General features: G+C 44.6%; 3 protein-coding genes across 14 annotated transcripts; 1 reads left to right on the top strand and 2 right to left on the bottom strand.

Annotated features, from left to right (window-relative positions):
• Positions 1 to 2,179: 2,179 nt before the first annotated feature.
• Positions 2,180 to 10,294, bottom strand: LOC1272287 (vesicle-associated membrane protein 7). 5 transcript variants are annotated; one of them, XM_003437020.2, is made up of 5 exons: positions 9,990 to 10,294; positions 9,014 to 9,384; positions 8,489 to 8,754; positions 3,602 to 3,898; positions 2,180 to 3,495 (listed from the first exon to the last, which is right to left on the bottom strand). In XM_003437020.2, the coding sequence occupies exons 3-5, from the start codon at positions 8,690 to 8,692 to the stop codon at positions 3,295 to 3,297; spliced, it is 702 nt and encodes a 233-aa protein (XP_003437068.1). In that variant the 5' UTR covers positions 8,693 to 8,754; positions 9,014 to 9,384; positions 9,990 to 10,294; the 3' UTR covers positions 2,180 to 3,294. The 5 variants fall into 5 exon arrangements, with proteins under 5 accessions (XP_003437068.1, XP_003437069.1, XP_061518019.1 ...); XM_003437021.2 differs by having other exon boundaries at positions 9,753 to 10,212; XM_061662035.1 differs by having other exon boundaries at positions 9,818 to 10,212.
• A 2,256-nt stretch (positions 10,295 to 12,550) lies between these two features.
• On the top strand, positions 12,551 to 16,249 carry LOC1272286 (mitochondrial amidoxime reducing component 2). Of its 8 annotated transcripts, none has more exons than XM_003437019.2 (6): positions 12,571 to 12,750; positions 12,817 to 12,989; positions 13,079 to 13,246; positions 13,531 to 13,574; positions 13,734 to 14,565; positions 15,932 to 16,249. In XM_003437019.2, exons 4-6 carry the CDS (start codon positions 13,565 to 13,567, stop codon positions 16,110 to 16,112), a joined length of 1,023 nt encoding a protein of 340 aa, XP_003437067.1. In that variant the 5' UTR covers positions 12,571 to 12,750; positions 12,817 to 12,989; positions 13,079 to 13,246; positions 13,531 to 13,564; the 3' UTR covers positions 16,113 to 16,249. The 8 variants fall into 8 exon arrangements, with proteins under 8 accessions (XP_061519260.1, XP_003437067.1, XP_311229.5 ...); XM_311229.6 differs by having other exon boundaries at positions 12,602 to 12,750; positions 13,713 to 14,565; XM_061663276.1 differs by having other exon boundaries at positions 12,551 to 12,989.
• Positions 16,171 to 18,106, bottom strand: LOC1272285 (mitochondrial amidoxime-reducing component 1). The gene is made up of 3 exons (XM_311228.6): positions 17,532 to 18,106; positions 16,602 to 17,466; positions 16,171 to 16,523 (listed from the first exon to the last, which is right to left on the bottom strand). The coding sequence occupies exons 1-3, from the start codon at positions 17,539 to 17,541 to the stop codon at positions 16,418 to 16,420; spliced, it is 981 nt and encodes a 326-aa protein (XP_311228.5). The 5' UTR covers positions 17,542 to 18,106; the 3' UTR covers positions 16,171 to 16,417.
• Positions 18,107 to 19,351: the final 1,245 nt, after the last annotated feature.

Here is a 19,351-nt window from a genome sequence, read left to right as displayed (position 1 = left end):
CAACGCAATAAGTTAGAAACTCCTTTTCCGTTACCATGTATTCTCTGTGCCGCGTGTTCTTTTTAGTGATGGGTAAGGTTGGTTGGGTAAGGTTGGCAAAATTCCAGAGTCGACTCCAATCCGGCTCCGATAATTTCGGAACCGATTCCGGAAGGTGATGATGATGATGATAATCGTCCAGAGTCGTCTGGAGTCGTCTAGAGCCGTCCGAAGTCGTCCTGAGTCGTCCTGAGTCGTTCTGAGCCTTCCGAAGTCATCCTGAGTCGTCTGGTGTCGTCCGGATTCGGAGTCGTTCGGAGTCGTCCGGAGTCGTCCGAAGTCTTAAGAGGTCCGGGGAATTACAAAGTTGGTAAAATCCCAGAGTCGACTTCGATCCGGCTCCAATAATTTCGGAACCGACTCCGGAAGGTTGGTCCACCCAGTATTATCCGGAGTCGTTCGAAATTGTCTGGAGCCGTGCGTTGAGTAGTCCAAAATCGTAGTCGTCAGGAGTCGGAATTGTCCAGAGCCGTCCTGAGTCGTCCGGAGTCATCCAAAGACGTCCAAAGTTGTCCTGAGTCGTTTGGAATTGGAGTCGTAAGGGGTCGTCCGAAGTCGTCCGGAGTCGTCCACAATTGCCCGGAGCCGCCCAGAGTCGTCCGGAGTCTACCTTCGAAACAAAGGCACATGAAGTGCACGCGCAAAGTAAAAGACTAAAAAAACACACACACACACACAACGAAATGGAATGCCAAAAGCACATTACACCGGACGGCTCCAGTCGGCTCGGATCAACACCGATTCCGATCGACTCTGGACGACACCGACTCTCAACGACTCTGGGCAACTCTGGACGACTGCAACTCCGGATCGAACTAGAGGTTTCCATTTGGCCGGAGTCGGACCGGAGTCGTGTGTGCGCTCCAGAGAGCACATCACTAGTTCTTTTGTAGTTGTAAAACAAATAAAAGCATAATGATTCAGGCCCATTGTGCTTTGACTACGAAAACCCGATGCAGAAGATTTGCAGATAAGTCTATAAGCGGCGCGTTACAGCAAACTCCTTCAAACCCAGCCGAAAGAGCCACTTGGATCGCCCCAGCCGTTGCAAGTGCGAGACGATGTTCTATGAGGTAGAGAATGTTGCGTAAAACTACACTTACCACACACAGACATACAGACACGCATACACCGCCACACCGGCCAGTTTAGCGTTTCGTGCCTCGCAATGAAAGAAGAAGCATGCACTTCATCGATGTCAGCCAAGTCACGATTCTTTCGAGTGGCCTGACGGGAAGCTTGATCTTCTTTAACAGCGACACCATATCCCCGTGCCCGGTTGAACGTTTTCCTTGTTCGGGTGGGCGCTATCGCTCTCCCAATATCTTTCCGTACGGTGATACTTCCAACACATTCCAACGTGTGACGCCAAGCCTGTTATTGGCTCAACTATTTGTAAATTTAGTTATTTCGCGCTTTGAAATAAACAGAACCTGCAGGTGGCTAATGCCGCTGTGTGTGTTAGGCATAACGATTTACTTATCAACAGGAGATAGCCCGATAGACTGTCTCGCAGGAAACCGTGTCGAAATGTTGGCTTGCAGTTGCAGCACGCGCCACGTTGCTCGATGTGTCTGCTAACACCAACTCCCCTCTCTGTACGCTTCCTTTCTCGTTGGCCCGCATCCCAACATTCATTCACGATTCAGTCATTGAGCACAACCCTGTACGCGTACGCGTACGAACCTGGCGGTGGGGGAAGCATTTCTACTGTTGATGAAGTATTATTGTCACTGCACCCGGGTTTAAAATCCGCATCATTGTTCCTGTCGCCTCCTCGAGCGTGATGAGCGGCTAAGAGGAAGTTCAAGAAACTGTAGACAACGGATGGGGCAGGGTGGGAAAGGGATAGCAAAACGGTTTTCAGCGCGACGATGCATCATGCACACGAATCGGGCTAGCATCAGGTCGGGAGTCTTCGGGCGAACGCTGCCTGCAGAAGCAAAGGAATAAAGGAAAGGCTGTAATGAGAGAGACAGAGAGAGAGAGAGAGAGAGAGAGAGAGAGAGAGAGAGTGTTTTATCCTGGAATAAAACATCCCTCATGCTCTAGTTATTCTGGTGTAAAGGTAGAAAGAAAGACACGCGACAAGTACCTAGGAATAATGCTTCGGAATATTTACGCAAAACAAACAACATGATTTAAATCAATGCTTTATATGTATATGTATATATATATATATTATCGTTTTTGTTACTGCTTAAAATTCTCAGATCGTTTCTTCAGTATTGTATTCTATCCAAAACAACACGCGTTATTTCGCTCGCTCGCTTCCGGGCACCGTATCAGTACATATCGTAAGATGATTTTAACAGACCAACGGCACAACAACGCAGAGCAAATCACTTTTCTGCAAGGATTTGTTCGTTCGCGATTTCATTCACGCTCTAAATTATTCTGTTCGTCTCAGTGTTTAAATTCAAATGATGTAGAACTAACAATTTGCCAAAATATTTAATAAAAAAGAACCCCCTAACACAAACCCCAGCAGCTTGCCGTACCATGTTTCGGGGGTTTTTTGGTTATTAATTAAGCATTAAAGTCATATCGCTAAACCGAAGCAAAAACGCACAATACATGACAATAAAGCAAAGAAATGTGAAAAGCATTTAGCTACTGATGGGCTTTCTCTCTCTCGCGTTCCGCGTCGTCCTCTTCTAACCGGCCGTTTTTGGAAAGAAATGAAGAAGCAACACCGGAACTGGAAACGACACAACGACTCACACACGCCCACCCGTACTCACGATACCCCTTGATTCTGATTCCTCTCGTAACTACATCTTTCGTTTCTTTTTAAAAACTAAATAAATTCAAACCACTGTGCCGCACTGTAGCGTACGTCACTAGAGATGGGATTAAAAATGTGTTCCACCTTCCTTTGCTTTGTTTTTGTTTTTGTTTTTATCAATATAAACTTTGAACAAACGATACACCAAAGCCCTTGCCAATCACAATGTCAATGAGCACTATATCACGCCAAGAGACCTCGATTCTACTGAAACAACAACAAAAATTGGAAACCAAAACACTACACGAAACGGAACTCAAAAAAAAATAATAATAATAATAAACTCATGGTACATTCTTGTTTCTCGGTGCGTCTGTGTGAGTGTTCTGCTGCTCGAACGAAACTCTGTTCTGTTGAGCTATAAAGCGTTAAGATAACCTGTCCACTAATTCCCGTTCATCACTTTAATCCTGCAACCACCACCACCACCGTCCCTGCGCGCGCTCATTGGCGGTCCAACACACAAATTACAAACCCCCACCGTTCGGTGGCCCCTTCGGTGCGGGCGACGAGTGGATGCAGCTCTGCCACAGCAACCCACCGCAGGCCATGCTCACGATCACGTAGATCACGAACAGCAGTATGGCGGCGACGAGAAAGTACATGCGCACGTTACGCCAGAACATGGTGCGGGCAAGATTGCGCGACGTTTGCCGGAATGTCACAGACTGCAAAGTGTGGACGGGGATAAAGGAGAGAGAGAGAGAGAGAGAGAGAGAAACAAAAAAGGGGTTTGTTAATAGGAAAAGCAATAATTGGGCGAAGCATACGCACATTGTTACGGAGATTTTCCGTCTGGTTGACGAGCAGCTCGAGTCGTTCGCCCCGGTTGGTGATGTTTTCGATGTTCTTCACCATAATGTCCTTCAGCTCGTCAATCTCGCCATTGACGCGGCTGATCGCGTCCTGCTCCTGGCCCTCGTTGAACTGGCGCATCTGTGCGGCGAGCGTACGGGCGAACTCGGTGTTCATCGCGTACGAAATCGCGGTCGCCACGGTCAGCCCGTACATGCAGATGAACCGCTCGTTGATGTCTTGCAGAAAGAGGAAGGCACGGGATCGATCGAAGCGCTGTCGAGGGAGAGCGGCAAAAGGGTTCGTTAGCAAATGTACGATTAAACAGGAACTTTTTTTTAATGAATGAAACTATTAGAATTGCGACAGCAACTTGTTTTTTTTTTTTTTTTTTTTGTAATTAATCTCAGATCGAGTGACTAACGTTATGTTACGATTAAATAGCTTCTATATCATGTGTTTTCCCTTAGGCTGTATTCTCTGTTGTATTGTAACTCGTTGCTTTTGGTGTTAAAAAAAATAAATTAAAACTGTTTAAACACGATTGGAACAAGGTTTTGTCAAGCTGTACATTCAAAATTCGATCGCATTTACATCAAATTAATGACGACCCCTTAAGAGAATTAAAGGGGGGGGGGGGGGGGGGGTTTAAAGGGTTAAAGAACCTTTTCTGGTTCAGAAACTGCACATGCCGGTCCTAAACATGGTATCTGAACATATGCCGATCCAGCGACCAATACTGAACCCAAACCGGTATAGAAACCAATACTGGTCATACCGGTCCAAGAACTGATCCTGGACCCATAGAATCTATCATGAACCCATACCTGTCCTGGAATTGCTCATGAGCTCATACCTGTCCTGGAACTGATAATGAACCCATACCGGTCCTGGAACTACTCATGAACCCATACCGGTGCTGGAACCTATCAAGAACCCATACCGGTCCTATAACTGCTCATGAACCCATACCGGTCCTGGAACTGCTCATGAACCTATACCAGTCTTGGAACTGCTCATGAATCCATACCGGTTCTAGAACCTATCATGAACCCATACTGGTCTTGGAACTGATACTGATTCCATACAGGACTTGGAACTGATACTGAACCTATACCAGACCTGGACTACTTATGAACCAACATCAGTCCTGGAACTGAAAGTAAACACATAAAGGACTTTGAATTGATGCGGAACCCATATCGATCCAGAACTAGTTCCCGATTTCATTTATTTTCGTGAACTGTACCTGGAACTGTTCTGAATGCTAATTCGGAACGATACTATATGGAAACATTAAAACGATACAATTCCAGTTCCAGTAAACAAACTATACCCGACAGTAAATGTGCAGCGTACGAATTAGCGTAGGTAATTTAGTAGAATTTGTATAGTGATGATTTTCTTTAAATAATTTTAAAACATATTCAATGAAGTCTGTTTGAGGTGAATGTTGAATGTTGACGTGAATTTTTATCTTAGTTAAAAAAAAAAATAATCAATGTGTCGCCATCCATGGAACCATAGAAATATGGCCCCTTTAGACCGGTAAATGAGATATTTTGAAAAACTGCAGTTCAAAAATTTCATCTTAGAGTTTTGAGCACCAAAAAGCATAGGCATCGAAGAATTCGGCTTTGAGAGAAATTGGTCCTTGTGAGACATTCAAATAAAAAATGTATGGAAAATGACAAGACTTCCCAATTGTTCACCTTAAACAAACAATTGATTTTGAAGAGGCAACACGTTGGGGAAAATTTACTATATTTACTTAATTTTTCATAGCAGAAAACTAAAGCAATTTACTTCAAAACTGGTAAACCATCGTTTATGATCCATTTTCCACTACGATTGTGATGTCGAGAACGACTGGTTTGAATCGATTCTGGGATCGTAAGGAAACGTAGACGATTTCATGCGTCAAACTCTAACACATGACGTGTTCCAATGTGAATCCTCGAAACTGCGCTGAGAAGCGAGATAGTTCAGCTAGAAAGTAACCCTGTTTACGTTAGCAATATTCAACTCCAGAGCTGTTACCAGGAGTCGCGATTTAAAAACCACGAAATCCGCGTCAAGCCATTTGAGATCAGCGCCAGTTACACAAATCCGCACCAATACGAAAGCAACGTACAGATTTCTTGAATACACGTGTCCCCCGAGATACGACTATATTTGGGACCGAAAAAAATGTCCCAAAGCAAGGCGTAAGTCGAATATCTGTGCATATAAAGTTTATAACCGAAGTTGAAGAGTTGGAATCTATGATATCGTGTATTTTATTTAAAATAATGTTGGGTAATGTATTAATTTTACTCCAAAAGCCGTATACACTATATAGATATTCAAGATCGGGTAGTTGTGGAATCTTTGGAAATGTGAATGTACCGGTTATCATCAGCCCAGAAATTCAACAAAAAAAAAAAAAATCAATCGGCCTCAGCACCATTTTTCGATCGAAAAAATTCGATAGGCGCTCACGTAAAACTGACAGTATAACTATTTCTTTCATACTCCTGCATAAAGTCGATTCCCATCGAGTTCAGTACTTAGTGTAGGCAAACCATTTTTTAAAATATTAAATTTAAATATAAATGTATTTAAGTATAAATGTTAAATATTAAAAATAAATATAAATGATTTTTTATCACCTAAAATATTGAAAAAGAACCAGAACAATTACCAACTTGCTTTTACATAACGTTTTTCAAAACCATTAACCTTGATTCATGGCATTTTTCTGCTATTCGAAAATTTCCGCAGCTCAATGAGTTGCGGATTTTTCGCCATACAAAGCGGAACGATCGAATTTTCGTAGCATAGTTCATTTTGCTCGTGAGTGTCATGGTATACCAGTTTCCAAAAAGACCAGTAAAATGAACACCTTGGCGGCGAAATGAGTGTCAAATGACACCAAAATGACAGCCGGATCGATCGAATTTTTTCGATCGAAAAATTGTGCTGAGGCCGAATATCTTCTCAATGACAACTATAAACTGTCAAAATCAAAATCGTCGTATCTGCGAATCGTCGTAACTCGAGGGGATCGTACCTCGGGGGACGCCTGTATTGATAGTTTTGATGGTGAAAAACAAAACTCAGTTATATGCAAAAATGGAAGCAAAGATAGAATGAGGGTTATATGGGGTGGACCGAATGTGGTAGAATGCTGACACCAGATTGTTTCCATATTAGTTCAATTCGGTGTTTCTTTACCGCGATCTGATCAACGACTGTCTTCCGCAGTTCGAGTTCGTTCATTTCTTCCTGTTCCAATACTAATCTGCCCCAAATCTTACAGATATAGAACAAAACCTATGGTCCTATAAACCTATGCTATAAATTAAAAATTTTTATGCTCGGCTAGAAAACTCAAAACAAAGTAACAATTTGAAAAAAAAAAAAATTAAAATTTTTGATATTTGATATTGGAATAAATGATTTGCAGTACATTGTTATGTTTTAATTTGGAATTTCTAAAGAGATCTATCCCGCTAATTCACGAATTCACAAAATTTTCCTCACAACTGTTTTGAAGAACTCCGTTTAATCTGTTCCAGTGACTCCCTTGTCATACGTAAAAGCTTGCCGGTATGTGGGAGGCTATTTACCACATGATTTGTATGAAAAATGAAATAATTGGTTCGAGAACCGCAAGGGAGCTACTAAAAAGGGCATATACGAAAATTTTTATATTCATTATCGAGAAGATATTTGTATTTCATTATCGTTATCGTCATTGATGTCAAAGTGATCGATTGGTTTAGTGTTTTCTATCATATTTTCCAAATTCATTGTTTCTAGAACATTATATTTTGGTTTGTGTCTAAGAAGATTTGGTTGTTCCGCAAATAGAACAAATAGAATAGATTTTTGTTTCAAGAATAAGCCAGTTTCATAAAAAATTAATATGTTTGAGGGTAATATTCTTCAGCACGAATAAGGTTTTAAAGATGCCGATTAATTGCCATCAAATCTACAACCCAGGTCAGTTTCAACGAGCTGGAATCCTCTTTTGTGAATCAGCCTGCTGTTTATTTTGGGCTCAAGATTTTGGTTGACTTTTGGGCCATGGTCTAAAGGAAGATTGGCAGCTTCAGGCCCTTCAACCATTTTCCGCAGAGGAAAATCAGCTGTTGTCGTGCCAAGATAAGCGGACTACAGATGGAAGAGCCAGCTTTCTCATTTCGCTCATTGAACCTTTGTTTCTTGTACTCAAAATGATACAGGGTGGCAGTCAAAGTTGGAGATAAATTAAACCCATCGCCCAGACAGTTATTTCGTATCGTTCGGCGAGTTAATGTAACAATTGTTATAACGAGAAGTTTATCAATTTTGAATCTGGGGTGTTTGACAAAATAATGACGATTTTATAAACGTTTTTCTTTTCATTCCGGCAAAATCCGCGCCAATGAAGAGTGCCAATGAAGAGTGCCAATGAAAAAGCGCGCGAAATCCGCGCCAAACGGAAAATCCGCGCTGGCTGTAACAGCCCTGCCACTCGACATCGAGACATTTTGACACCAAAAATAGAATATGCCCGAGTGTGCTGTGCAAAAAAACATAAATTACTAGAGTAAAACTTCAGTTTCAGAACGACCGATTTGTTGGAATACGAAATAGGACGTAAAACAAATCTTTGATTGCGATTGGCAATATATATAAAAAGAAACAGTTCTCTTTTATCTAGCAGTGTTTTGACCCTCTCTCTAATAAATTCTTTTATCGCTCTACCATCTATACAGAATAAATCTTCCATCTAACGAGTGACTTTATGAGGATCGTGCAGAAAGATTGTGAAAAGGTCACGTGTTGAACCGCATTTTAAGATACGTAGAATGTTGGCAACTTGTGCTTCAAACTTACGTCGTCCGTGATGCACATATAGATGACCCGGTTGTCGCAGATGTAATGTATCAGATAGTTGCCGTGCAAGTAGGTAAGCTTGTGATCGATCAGCTGTATCTTCGGGATGATTTGTTCGGTCACCTCGGTGAAATTACCGATACAGTCCGCGTACCGGGCCAGCACGGTTTGGCCCCGCGACACCATGCTGTACAGGATCGGCATTGTCGCTCAGGCGCAGTTCGGTGAACCGTTCCGTCTAATAGTAAGCTAAAACAAAAAAAGCGCTGTAACAAAAAACACACACACACACGATGTTAAACATTTTGCGATAACGGCGCGCCTGCCCAGCGTCGGCGGCAGCCCCTGCCGCATTATCTTGCTGCTAGGAGAGCAAAAGAGTTAAGTTGACAAACAAGAAATAATATAAATCCCCTTGCTGGACGTGCGATATACCGTGAAAGGGGGCTGTATCGCGTTGTTCAAACATTTTGCTTACGCAATGGTAGTGAGAGCGATCGTGATTATTAATCTAATTAACCTCACCTCAATACTGTGAGACTGCGGTTGCTGTCTGCTATCTGCCCCGGTTCTCCGAGGACAGTCCGTGGCCGGTCCACAAAAGCCCTAGCAATGCACCGGGTGACGGCCAGACGCACACGCCACACTCTCGGTGGATCAAATTACTGGCTGGTGCGCTGGGATCGTATCGGGGTGTAGAACGGCTAGTAGAACGACCGACTGTGTGTTTAGAAATCTGGCCCCTTCTTCAAAACACATACATGTGCGCACACCCACACACACACACACACTGTTGGGTATGACTAATGCTCTGCTGATGCGATGATACCGCTGGCGGTGTGTATGAGTTTTTCAGAGCCGATGCAACTGCAGCAAGATGGCAATCCTTCAGTTCCCTGCAAACAAACAAATAAAAACAAAATTAGAATTTGGTAGATTTGCTGCATGCTTTTTTCCTTCTTTCGCTCGGTGTGTTGAGTAAAGTGTGTGATTGCAAGTGCATTGATGTGCTCGCTTTCCTCTCCACTCCTTTGCGATGCAGATTGGGGCTCGAATGCAGGAAGCACTTATCTTTGCTCAATAGAAGCAAAACAAAGGGGCAGAATGTCGCAGCATGGGGACAAAGTTGAAAAATCAAAAACGCTGCTACTGTTTAATTCGTGGCTTTGTGTGTTTTGTTTTCTTCAGTTTTTCTATTTCCTTCCCTGGGTCATCGCACATAAATATGTATCAAAACAAAGAAAAAAATTTGAAGGCTTTTTACCCCTCTCAAGCGTAACCAAAGCTGTTTTTAGTTTCCTGAGCCAATTATCGTGTTATTTTTTTTACTTTCGTTCACTCGCAGTATCACACACCACAGTACAAGCACTAAGGTACAGCTTTCGAAGGGAAAATTGTTTTTCATTGTTATTGCTAGCGCATTCTGCTCCGTCACAAACAATACACACACACATCACATTCGTCTCCCTTTTTTTCTTTGCATCAATAGAAATCTTACAACCTTCGTTTCCTCCCATCCACTTGTTTACACCCAGCCAAATGACATCTTCTTTTTCGTGCACCACAACCACTGCCTTTAGTTTACAGATACGGAACTATCTCGCAGTGATACGACAACGGTGACGAACAAGTGCGTAAATTCGTACGTTTTTCCAGAACTAGAAGTGGAAGGGCGTGTGTACGTGTGTGTGTGTGTGTGTGTGTGTGTGTGTGTGTGTGTGTGTGTGTGTGTGTGTGTGTGTGTCATTCTTGTTTTGGAATGCGTCGCTCTGCTGTCAACAACAGCCGGGTTTGACAGCTCCCTTTTCGACAGCTGCTGTCAATCGCACACCTACGCTGTACCACACCAGTCAGTGTGGCCAGATTATTTTGGTGGTCATCGCTAGGAGCACCCACAATTTTATCGGTAGTGTTCGGTAGGAGATGCAGATTGCAAGTAGATGGATTATACTCGGTACTTAGTGTAGACCGAACGTAGGCCTTTCTGAAATATTGATCAGCAAATAATAATAGGAATTCTAAGCCAAAGAAGAATTGAGGTGCATATTTTCTTCTGAGCGCAAGTTGCTTTCTTCAGGGTTCCACGCAGTCGCTTAGGGCCGTGACAGTGATCGATCGGACGTGCTGTCAATCCATTTTCGATTAACTATTTGGATTGGGAATTTCGCAAATTCGTTTGAAATTGATGTTATTTTGATGAGTTTATAACTTAATGATAACAACAAAAAAATGTAAATTTGAGATTTTTTTCTACAAATCCAACATACAGTGGAGCGCCGTTTATTCGGGTACCCTTTATCCTGCTCTCTGTTTATCTGTGCTATTGAGAAATGACATATTGTCATAACAAAAAACGCTATAATTCTTAACACATTTCAAATATTCTCATTAAAAAAACATGAAGTTAATAAAAACTGGCTAAGTTTTACAGAAACGTAATATAAATTTCAATAAAAATGAAATGAAATGAGAATTCATCTGGAATTTGTGATGAAATACATACTTTGTTAATGACTGAAAATATCGTCAGGATTGGACACGCCCGCGGAAACACGCAATTTTTGAACAGCCTAATATACTGTAAATGTATTTTATAGAGCTAAATCATTTGAAATTTGTACCCAATTTCATTCCAACGTGCTCTATTTCCCAACCCGGGTGAGATTTTAAGTCATTTTGCATACTAGTTTGGCACTTGCGCCATCCTGGGTACCATGTGTACTGTTAACCTTTTTTTTGTTTCGTCGCACAACAAAGTCACAGGTACGACGCTATGTGTCAAGACACTTATACAATTATTATAGTAATTCCGATTACGGGCCGTATCTGTGCTCCATCACATACGATTTTATCGCACGTGCTGTGAAACGCTTTTTCGGTTCATATTGCGATTAAATGGATAATTTTAATAGTTTAACGATTATGCAACATTAATTTGAGGTTGTTATTCATAAACAATTATTTTGTCAGATAAAATCGGGTGCGGCGTCCGAAGAAATCCAAAATTTTTGATTCCGTCATACGACGAAAACGCACGTCCGATGTTATCTTTCAAATTCTATATAAAATTTTGACAGGGCTTCTAATAAAATCGCATCCAATGGAGCACAGTCTCGGGCTTAAATCGCATCTATTTAAATGCAGACACGGTTGTCACTGTTAAATTTCTTGTTCTCGTTGCTAGTGATTTCAATATCTTCATGAGGACTTTAATGCATACAATGTTTGAAAAAATGGTTTTATGATTTCGCGGTAGGTATTATGAAAAAAAATCTGTGATGGTCTGCATCAAAAATAAAAAATCGATAGTTTAAGAGTGTTCATTTGTGAACCGGTAGGCATACATATTTTAAATCGGTAGGAATAAAGAGCGTTTCTACATACACCGAGACTGCAGCTGAGAGATGGCTGTGAGAGAATTGACAACCGGTTTCTCACGCCGGTGTGTGTAGAAGCTCCGGAAAGCGCCGAGATGAGACTTTTAAAATGGTGTTGAAAAAATCCATTTGAATCACTAAAAGTTTCTTTTACCTTTTAGTAATATACATTTGAGCAAATGATTCACCCGTGCATAAAAAAAAACTGACTTTAACAAACATTGAAGTGGCCGCTTCTGTAGATGTGTGGTTTAACCGACCAAACTGACAGTTTTTTGTCTTTGTTCGATGCAAGTGAATTTTTAGTACAGGAAATTGGTGGCGTTTTCGGTATCTTGGTTATTTGGGGAGGAGATTTCTCTCACCGAAAATGCTTTCGCTGTCAAAGCATGATGTCAGTTATTTTCTCAGCTGCTTTCTCGGTGTATGTAGAAACGCTCACAGATAAATTGGTTGTCTGGTCACTCTACCACCAGCACGAGCGGGACAGTTTCAGATAACGCAATTTTTACAATTACAGCTGTTGATTGTACAATTATTGTTATGATTGCTCAACAATTTATATAAAATAATGAAAAGATAAATGTATCCTGAAGCTTTGCGTTTGTTTTTCAATGTTGTCTTTTGCATAAAGAAAAGTTATAAGCTCACCGGTATAGTATAATTATCTTGGTTTGATTGTACAATGTAGGCTCACCTCTTGTACCGACTTTGCTGCCATTGCTCAATGGTTGCTTTATTATAAACACTTTACTAAAAAAACTCATCGGTGTGCAGTGATAGTTTGTAATCACTAAACCAACACAGGTTTAAAATTTATAATTTTTAAGTAATAGGAATGTAAAATTGTTTGTGAAACAGCGCTGTACCGACCAGTTTTCTTCGGTAAGTATGTAAACAAAGCTGTATTGTTGTGTACAAATGTGGCGTCGCTTTTCTTGTGCGTGACAGTTAAGTTCAACCACCAACCGCCGATACCGCCGCAAGTAAGAGCGGGAAGGAAACATTGTGTGAAAATAGTAGTAAGAAGAAGAGAAGAAACTATCCAGCAAAATCCGTTCGATTGGATGTAAACAAACTCCGCTGTGAGAACGGGGGGAAGTGGTGAACAAAAGCAAAACCCGGTAAGCAGTCCCTCCGTCCGCCGAAAAGTGTGTAAAATGTCGTCCTTCACTCGCCCCTAAAACAACTAAAGTCTTCTTCGTTCTTATAGCATTTCGGCGTCATGCGGAGCAGTCTTTAGGGCAGCAGGCAGGCAATGCTCGTGCGCCTTGTCTTCGCGTTGTATTTGAGCTGCCCATTAACACCTTCTGCCGGAGCTGGCACGGGTCGTATCGCGGCGAGGTTTGATTAGCTGCTTCATTAGCGAACGGACAAAAAGGTAAGAAAAGCGTTATCAAACAGCACCCTCTTGTAGCAAGAGAGAAAGAGAGAGAGCGAGAGCGAGAGTAGGAGAGGGACGGAAGAGTTTCTTATCATCCACGACCATTGGGTTGTTGACAGTCGTTGATTAGATTCTTCTGTCAGCGGTTTGGGTCAAGTTTTGGGGCAGTGCTTCCTGCAAATACCACAATTTATCTGCTACCTTGCGGCGGGCAACGGTTCCCGCAACGAAAAATCGGCCTTCTTAATGATTGATTTCTGCTCGATACCGCTCACTTTCAGGCATCAGCGCAACGCGGACGGGCTGTCGGACGAGATGCTTTCCAGTAAGTTACAGCAGACACCTGTTCCCGGTTTTCCCTTTTTTTTATCGCTCATCGCATCGTGATCGCTCATCAAGTTCATCTTCATTTTCATGCCTTCCCAAAAACACGCCTGCTCCACAACAAACCGTCTTTAACAAGGAGTTTCTCTCGTGCATCTAGAGCTGCTGAACGATGGAGCGGGTGGCAAACCGACGGCCGGGCAGCTGTTGGCCGTCGCCGCCGGTGTCGGTGTGGCGACAGCGCTCGGGTACGGCGTGTACCGGCTGCTGCAGTACCGGGCGGCACAGCAACCCCCGTCCGAGTGGCACCGGGTCGGCGAGGTGTCCGATCTGTGGATCTATCCGATCAAATCGTGCGGCGCGGTCCGAGTCCGCCAGTTCCAGTGCTCGCCGATCGGGCCGCAGGTCGGGTTTCTGCGCGACCGCATCTTCATGGTGGTGAAGAGCGCGGACGGCAAGTTCATTACCGGCCGGTCCCATCCGACGCTCGTGCTGGTGCAGCCGGCGTTCGATGCGCAGTACGAGCGCATGACCCTGTCGGCGCCGGGCATGATGGACATCGGTGTGGACGTGAAGAAGCTGCTGGAGAGCAGCGCCCCGGGCAGTGCGGAGGTGTGGGACCAGCCGGTCACCGCGGTGGACTGTGGCGAGGAGGTGGCCCGCTGGCTGTCCCGCTTTCTGCTGAGCGAGGACTTTGGCCTGCGGCTGGTGTACTATCCGCTCGATCGGCCGACCCGCCCGGTGCGGGAGAAGAACCGCATCCACCGGCTGCTGACGGCGCGGGACTCGGGCGCGCTGCACGACGCCACCAGCTACATGCTCGTGTCGGAGGGCTCGGTCGCGGACGTGAACGCCCGGCTGGACAAACCGGTGCCGGCGCTCCAGTTCCGCGCCAACATACTGGTGAAGGGCCCGAGCGCGTTCGAGGAGGACGACTGGAAGTGGATCCGGATCGGGGACACGGTCTACCGGAACGTGAAACCGTGCACCAGGTAAGCAGCCGCTTGATCACCTGATCGACCCAATGCCTGTTATCGCTTATCGCTCATCCATCTTTCCGAACTTGTCTTTCCACACGGCAACGTGTCCTCGTGTCTCCGGGGTGATCGGTGGTGGACTCACGCACACGCACACGTTTATATTTCCATCTGCGCGGTAAATCGAAAGCATCTTATGCATTTGCTGCGTACTATTTGCTCATGCTTTTAGCTGTTATCTCCTTATCGTTTTGCAACCCCTCAACTCTCATCCGTGTTTTTTTTTGTCTGCGATAGCTTATCTTTGTAGCTGCAATTCTGTCTTTTTGTTGTTCCAGTATTGGGTAAATCTGATTCAGTTTAATGCAATGATTCACTGAATCTGAATCTCGGTTGCAAAGATTCATGGATCTCAAAGTTTCATGAATCTCTAAAGATTCATAAATGTCCAAATATTCATGAATCTCCAAAGATTCATGAATTTCAAAAGATTCTCGAATCTCCAAATATGTATGAATCTCCAAGGATTCATGAATCTCGAAAGATTCAAGAATCTCCAATGGTTCATGAATCTGGAAAGTTAAATGAATCTTCACAGATTAATGAATCTAAAAAATTCATAAATTCATTAAAATTCATAAAACTCCAGGGATTCATGAATCCATGAATAACAATCTCAAATAGTTATGAATCTTCAAAGATTCATGAATGTCGAAATATTCATATATGTCTAAAGATTTACGAATCACCAAATATGCATTAATCTCCAACGATTCATGAATCTCAAATAGTTATGAATCTCCAAAGACTCATGAATCTCGAAAGATTCTTATGTCTCGAAAGATTTACGAATCTATAGGAATTCATGAATCTCAAGGAATTCATACTTCTCCAAAGATTCATAGAGCTTGAGCTGCCCATTATTCGTATTCTTGGCACAGCAACCCACGTGGTTACGCCAGGCTATAAAGGCTTTCGGGACTTCTTGGCAAGTACTACGCAGCCCGATAGTTTGTTTTGTTACGAGGAGACGGTCGATGCGACACTTGGACCTGCAACGGGCATGTTACATCTACATCTCTAAAGATTCATGAATCCTTGGAGATGTATGAATCCTTGGAGATTCACGAATCTTCCGAGATTCATGAATTCTTGCAGATTCATAAATCTTTAAAGAGTCGTTTCGGCATTCGAATCACACATCACTCAAGATTCATATGATTGATTCTCAACAAAAAAAAAATGAAACCCAACACTAGTTTGTTCTAGTATTAATAGTAATTCCATTCGCTTTCCTAACCCTTTTTCTTTCTCTCTCTCTCTCTCTCTCTCTCTCTCTCTCTCTCTCTCTCTCTCTCTCTCGCTCTTCTCCCGTCTACAGGTGTCTGTTCACGAACGTTGACCCCGAAACGGGGGTCAGCAGCCCGGAGCAGGAACCGCTGACCACGCTGCGCAAGTATCGGCTGAAACCGGGCCTCGGCCAGTCGCCGGTCGTCGGCATGCAGATGGGCATCCGTACGCTCGGTGCGATCGGGCTGGGCGATGCCGTGTACGTCGGATGATTGTAAAAAAAGAAGAAAAAGGTAAAACACCCTCCCAGTCACCATGTGCATGCGACGGTTACTGTTGCGTTTGTATGCTTTTATTATGCTGGTATTATTTTAATTTGGAATATAAATGCAGTATTTGCTAAAATTAATCGTTTTTTTTGTTCTCCTTTAAAAAAAGAAAGAGGGACGGTAATGGGATGTTGTTTTTTTGAGGAAAGAAATCCCCCCGCGGCCCCTCGCTCACCTACTTTGCTGGTAGAAAGAAAAAAAATGCGATCAGGTTGAAAAAGGTAACGCCCCGTTGCGGTGGGAGCAGCTTAGGCGAAGTAAACTGGATCACCCAGCTTCACCTCACCGGCACGGCGCAGTCCGAGATGAATGCCGAACGCGGGTGACTCGCCGTACGATGGCAGCTGGCGGTACCTGGAAGCAGGAAATCGAAAAGCGCCCATTTAGTCGTTTTGCAGCCCTTTGTCCCCTGGCTTGGCGCCTAGCACTTACTGCTTGAGCGTACGCAGCGGCTCCTTGTCCGGATGGGCCACGCCGGACGCCGGATCGATCGTGGTGAAGATGCACCGCAGGCACGGCATCTCGTACCGGAACACGGCGTCCCCGATGCGGACCCAGCGCCACCGGTCCTCGCCGTACGGTTCCGGGCCGCGCACGACAAAGTTCGGCCGGAACTGCAGCACCGTCACCTTGTTCTCCAGCCGGCGGTTCAGATCGGTGACGCTCGCCTCGTTAAACAGCATGTAGCTCGTTTCGTCCTGCAGCGAGCCGGTGTCGCCGCCGTGCCGCCGGCGGCTCGTATACTTCAGCGGATAGTAGCGCAGCCGGTAGCCGTCCTCCTTGTCGAGCAGGTAGCGGGAAAACCACCGGGCCGCCTCGCTGCCACAGTCGACCGTGGGGACGGTTTCGCCCCAGACCGTGCTGCGCGTCGCGTCGGCCGCCCCGAGCGCACCCACCTCGATCCGCAGCTCGGGCATGCCGGGCGCGGTCAGGTACATGGTTTCGAACCGCTCGTCGAACCGGGGCTGCACCAGCACCATCTTCGGCTTCATGCGTGCCGTCACGAACTTGCCGTCGGCGTTGGTCACCATGAAGGTGCGGTCGCGCAGCAGGTTGCGCTGCGGCCCCAGATCGGCACAGTCCGCCTGCTGCAGCACGATCGGCGCACACGACTTGACCGGGTAGACGTACAGCTCGGTCAGCTCGCCCGCCTTGCGCCACTGCTTCGGCGGTGTGTTGTCGATGCGCCGCTTCACCAGGTAGCCACCGGCGGACAGGAGCGCCACGCTTCCGATGCCAGCTGCCACCAGCAGCGCCTTTTGTGACGCCGGCAGCTCGCCGAACTCGGCCACAAGCTCTGGAAGGAGAGAGGCTGTCGGATTAATTGCGTCGTTCGCGACCGAAGCTAGCGTATCGGCTTACTTGATAACATTTGTGAACAGCGGCTGTAGTATGAAAAATGTGAAAATCCTTTCGGCACGGAGCAGTAGGTTAAACCTTCACACCCCTCTACCTTCTTCAGTGGCTGCACAGTGAATGTGCGCTCGTAACCGAACCTCCCACTCCCAGTGCGCTCTAGCACTGCATCCGCACAGATAAACCGAATCTTTTTTACCTCCGCGAATCAGCTGACGGCGTGGTGTGGGTTTGCAATTGTGTTGGTGATGGTATTTATTTTGCGACCCCTTTGTTATTCTTTTTTTTCCTCTCCTTCTATTGGTGAGAGTGACCATCCGCACATACTGACGAACGCTCTCGGCGATGGGCCGCGACGCTGCGACGAAGAATAGACGGCTTCTATCTTATCGAAACGGACGGATTTGTTGGTGGATCGTTGCCTTAGTTCGGTTTGTTGTGTGTTGCGGGGTCGCGACGATTCAATTGAGGTTAAACAATCGCCGTCTGTATGCTGCGCTATGTTTGTGCGCGCGTCCGTGCTATCTGCCAAAACACAGACACACACACACGCAAACACGACGAGAGAGGCTGCCTCGAATACGTTCTAATATTTGCGTTTCAATTAAAAACAAGGGACAGAAATTCGGATGCAGATTAAAACATTTGGTTTACGTTGGAAATGATACCCTTTTGATACATATTCTCAAACTCTTAGTTGGTGACTAACTTCCAGGTGAGCTCTTTCTCTGGAATTAAGCTTCTCGTTTATTTCCTTAGAATTTGAAGATTTGAAGACTTACTCAAGAACTTCTATTACAAGTTGCATTGCGACATAAAACTGATTTATCTACAGTGGGCTTAGGAGTATCTATATATATATATATATATATATATATATATATATATATATATATATATATATATATTTTAAGAAAACGAATCAATGTGGCTAGGATACAGGGCTATGCAACGGTGTTCCCAAATGCCATTGCATTCAAGTTGCACTTCAAAAGATACTTCTTCTGATTAGGTCCTGGAACAAACATTGATCGCATGATAGTCCTGGAGCTGATCACGAATCCATAAAGGTACTGACATTGGTTACCAATCCATGCTAGTCTTGGAAGCAAAGTCATACAGGTCCTAGAGTTGATACCGAACCCAAACTGGTCTTGGAACTGATACTAAACTCATACCGGTACTATAACTCATACTAAAACTCATACTGGTTTTTAAACTGATATTGGACCCATACAGGTCCTCGAACAAATATTGATCACATACCAGTCCTGGAACTAATCACCATATCGGTACCGGAATTGACACTGAACCCATGCCGTTACTCTGATCAATCGCTAACCCTACTGCTCCTGGATCTGATATTGAAGTCCAACCGGTACTGGATCTGATCCCGAACCGACAATGGTCCTGGAATTGTTGAAAAATCCTTTTCTCTCTTAAAAAGGATATCAGGTGCTGGAATGGAGAGCAACTGAGAAACTGGGAACTGATACTTAATTCATGCCGGTCCTGAAACTGATCACGAATCCCTATCTGTCTTGGAATGGATAATGATCCAATACGAATTCTGGAACAGTTAGCACCAACTCGTACCAGTCCTTGAATTGATACTGGACTTGTGATGTGCTCTCTGGAGCGCACCCACGACTCCGATCTGGCTCCGAGTATTGTTAGTCCGATTCCGACGCCGTCAAAATGGAACCACTAGATCCGCCTGGAGTCGTTCGGAGTCGTTCGGAGTCGTTCGGAGTCGTCCGGAGTCGTCCGCAGTCGTTCGGAATCGTCCGGAGTCGACTGGAGTCCATTGGAGTCGGAGTCATTCG

The sequence above is a fragment of the Anopheles gambiae genome, chromosome X, assembly GCF_943734735.2.
Source record: "Anopheles gambiae chromosome X, idAnoGambNW_F1_1, whole genome shotgun sequence".
In the NCBI taxonomy this organism is placed as follows: domain Eukaryota; kingdom Metazoa; phylum Arthropoda; class Insecta; order Diptera; family Culicidae; genus Anopheles; species Anopheles gambiae.
This window is presented reverse-complemented; position numbering and strand designations above follow the sequence as displayed.

Bases quoted from the DNA above. Each gene is read 5' to 3' on its own strand.
- LOC1272287 (XM_003437020.2), bottom strand. From the start codon at position 8,692: ATGCCGATCCTGTACAGCATGGTGTCGCGGGGCCAAACCGTGCTGGCC. The intron at 3,899-8,488 runs GTAAGTTTGAAG...CTCCCTCGACAG, and splicing joins ATATGTGCATCACGGACGAC to CGCTTCGATCGATCCCGTGC. The intron at 3,496-3,601 runs GTGCGTATGCTT...CACACTTTGCAG, and splicing joins CGGAAAATCTCCGTAACAAT to TCTGTGACATTCCGGCAAAC.
- LOC1272285 (XM_311228.6), bottom strand. The intron at 16,524-16,601 runs GTAAGTGCTAGG...TCCTGCTTCCAG, and splicing joins CCGCTGCGTACGCTCAAGCA to GTACCGCCAGCTGCCATCGT.
- LOC1272286 (XM_061663264.1), top strand. From the start codon at position 13,496: ATGATTGATTTCTGCTCGATACCGCTCACTTTCAGGCATCAGCGCAAC. The intron at 13,575-13,712 runs GTAAGTTACAGC...GTCTTTAACAAG, and splicing joins GTCGGACGAGATGCTTTCCA to GAGTTTCTCTCGTGCATCTA. The intron at 14,566-15,931 runs GTAAGCAGCCGC...TCCCGTCTACAG, and splicing joins AACGTGAAACCGTGCACCAG to GTGTCTGTTCACGAACGTTG.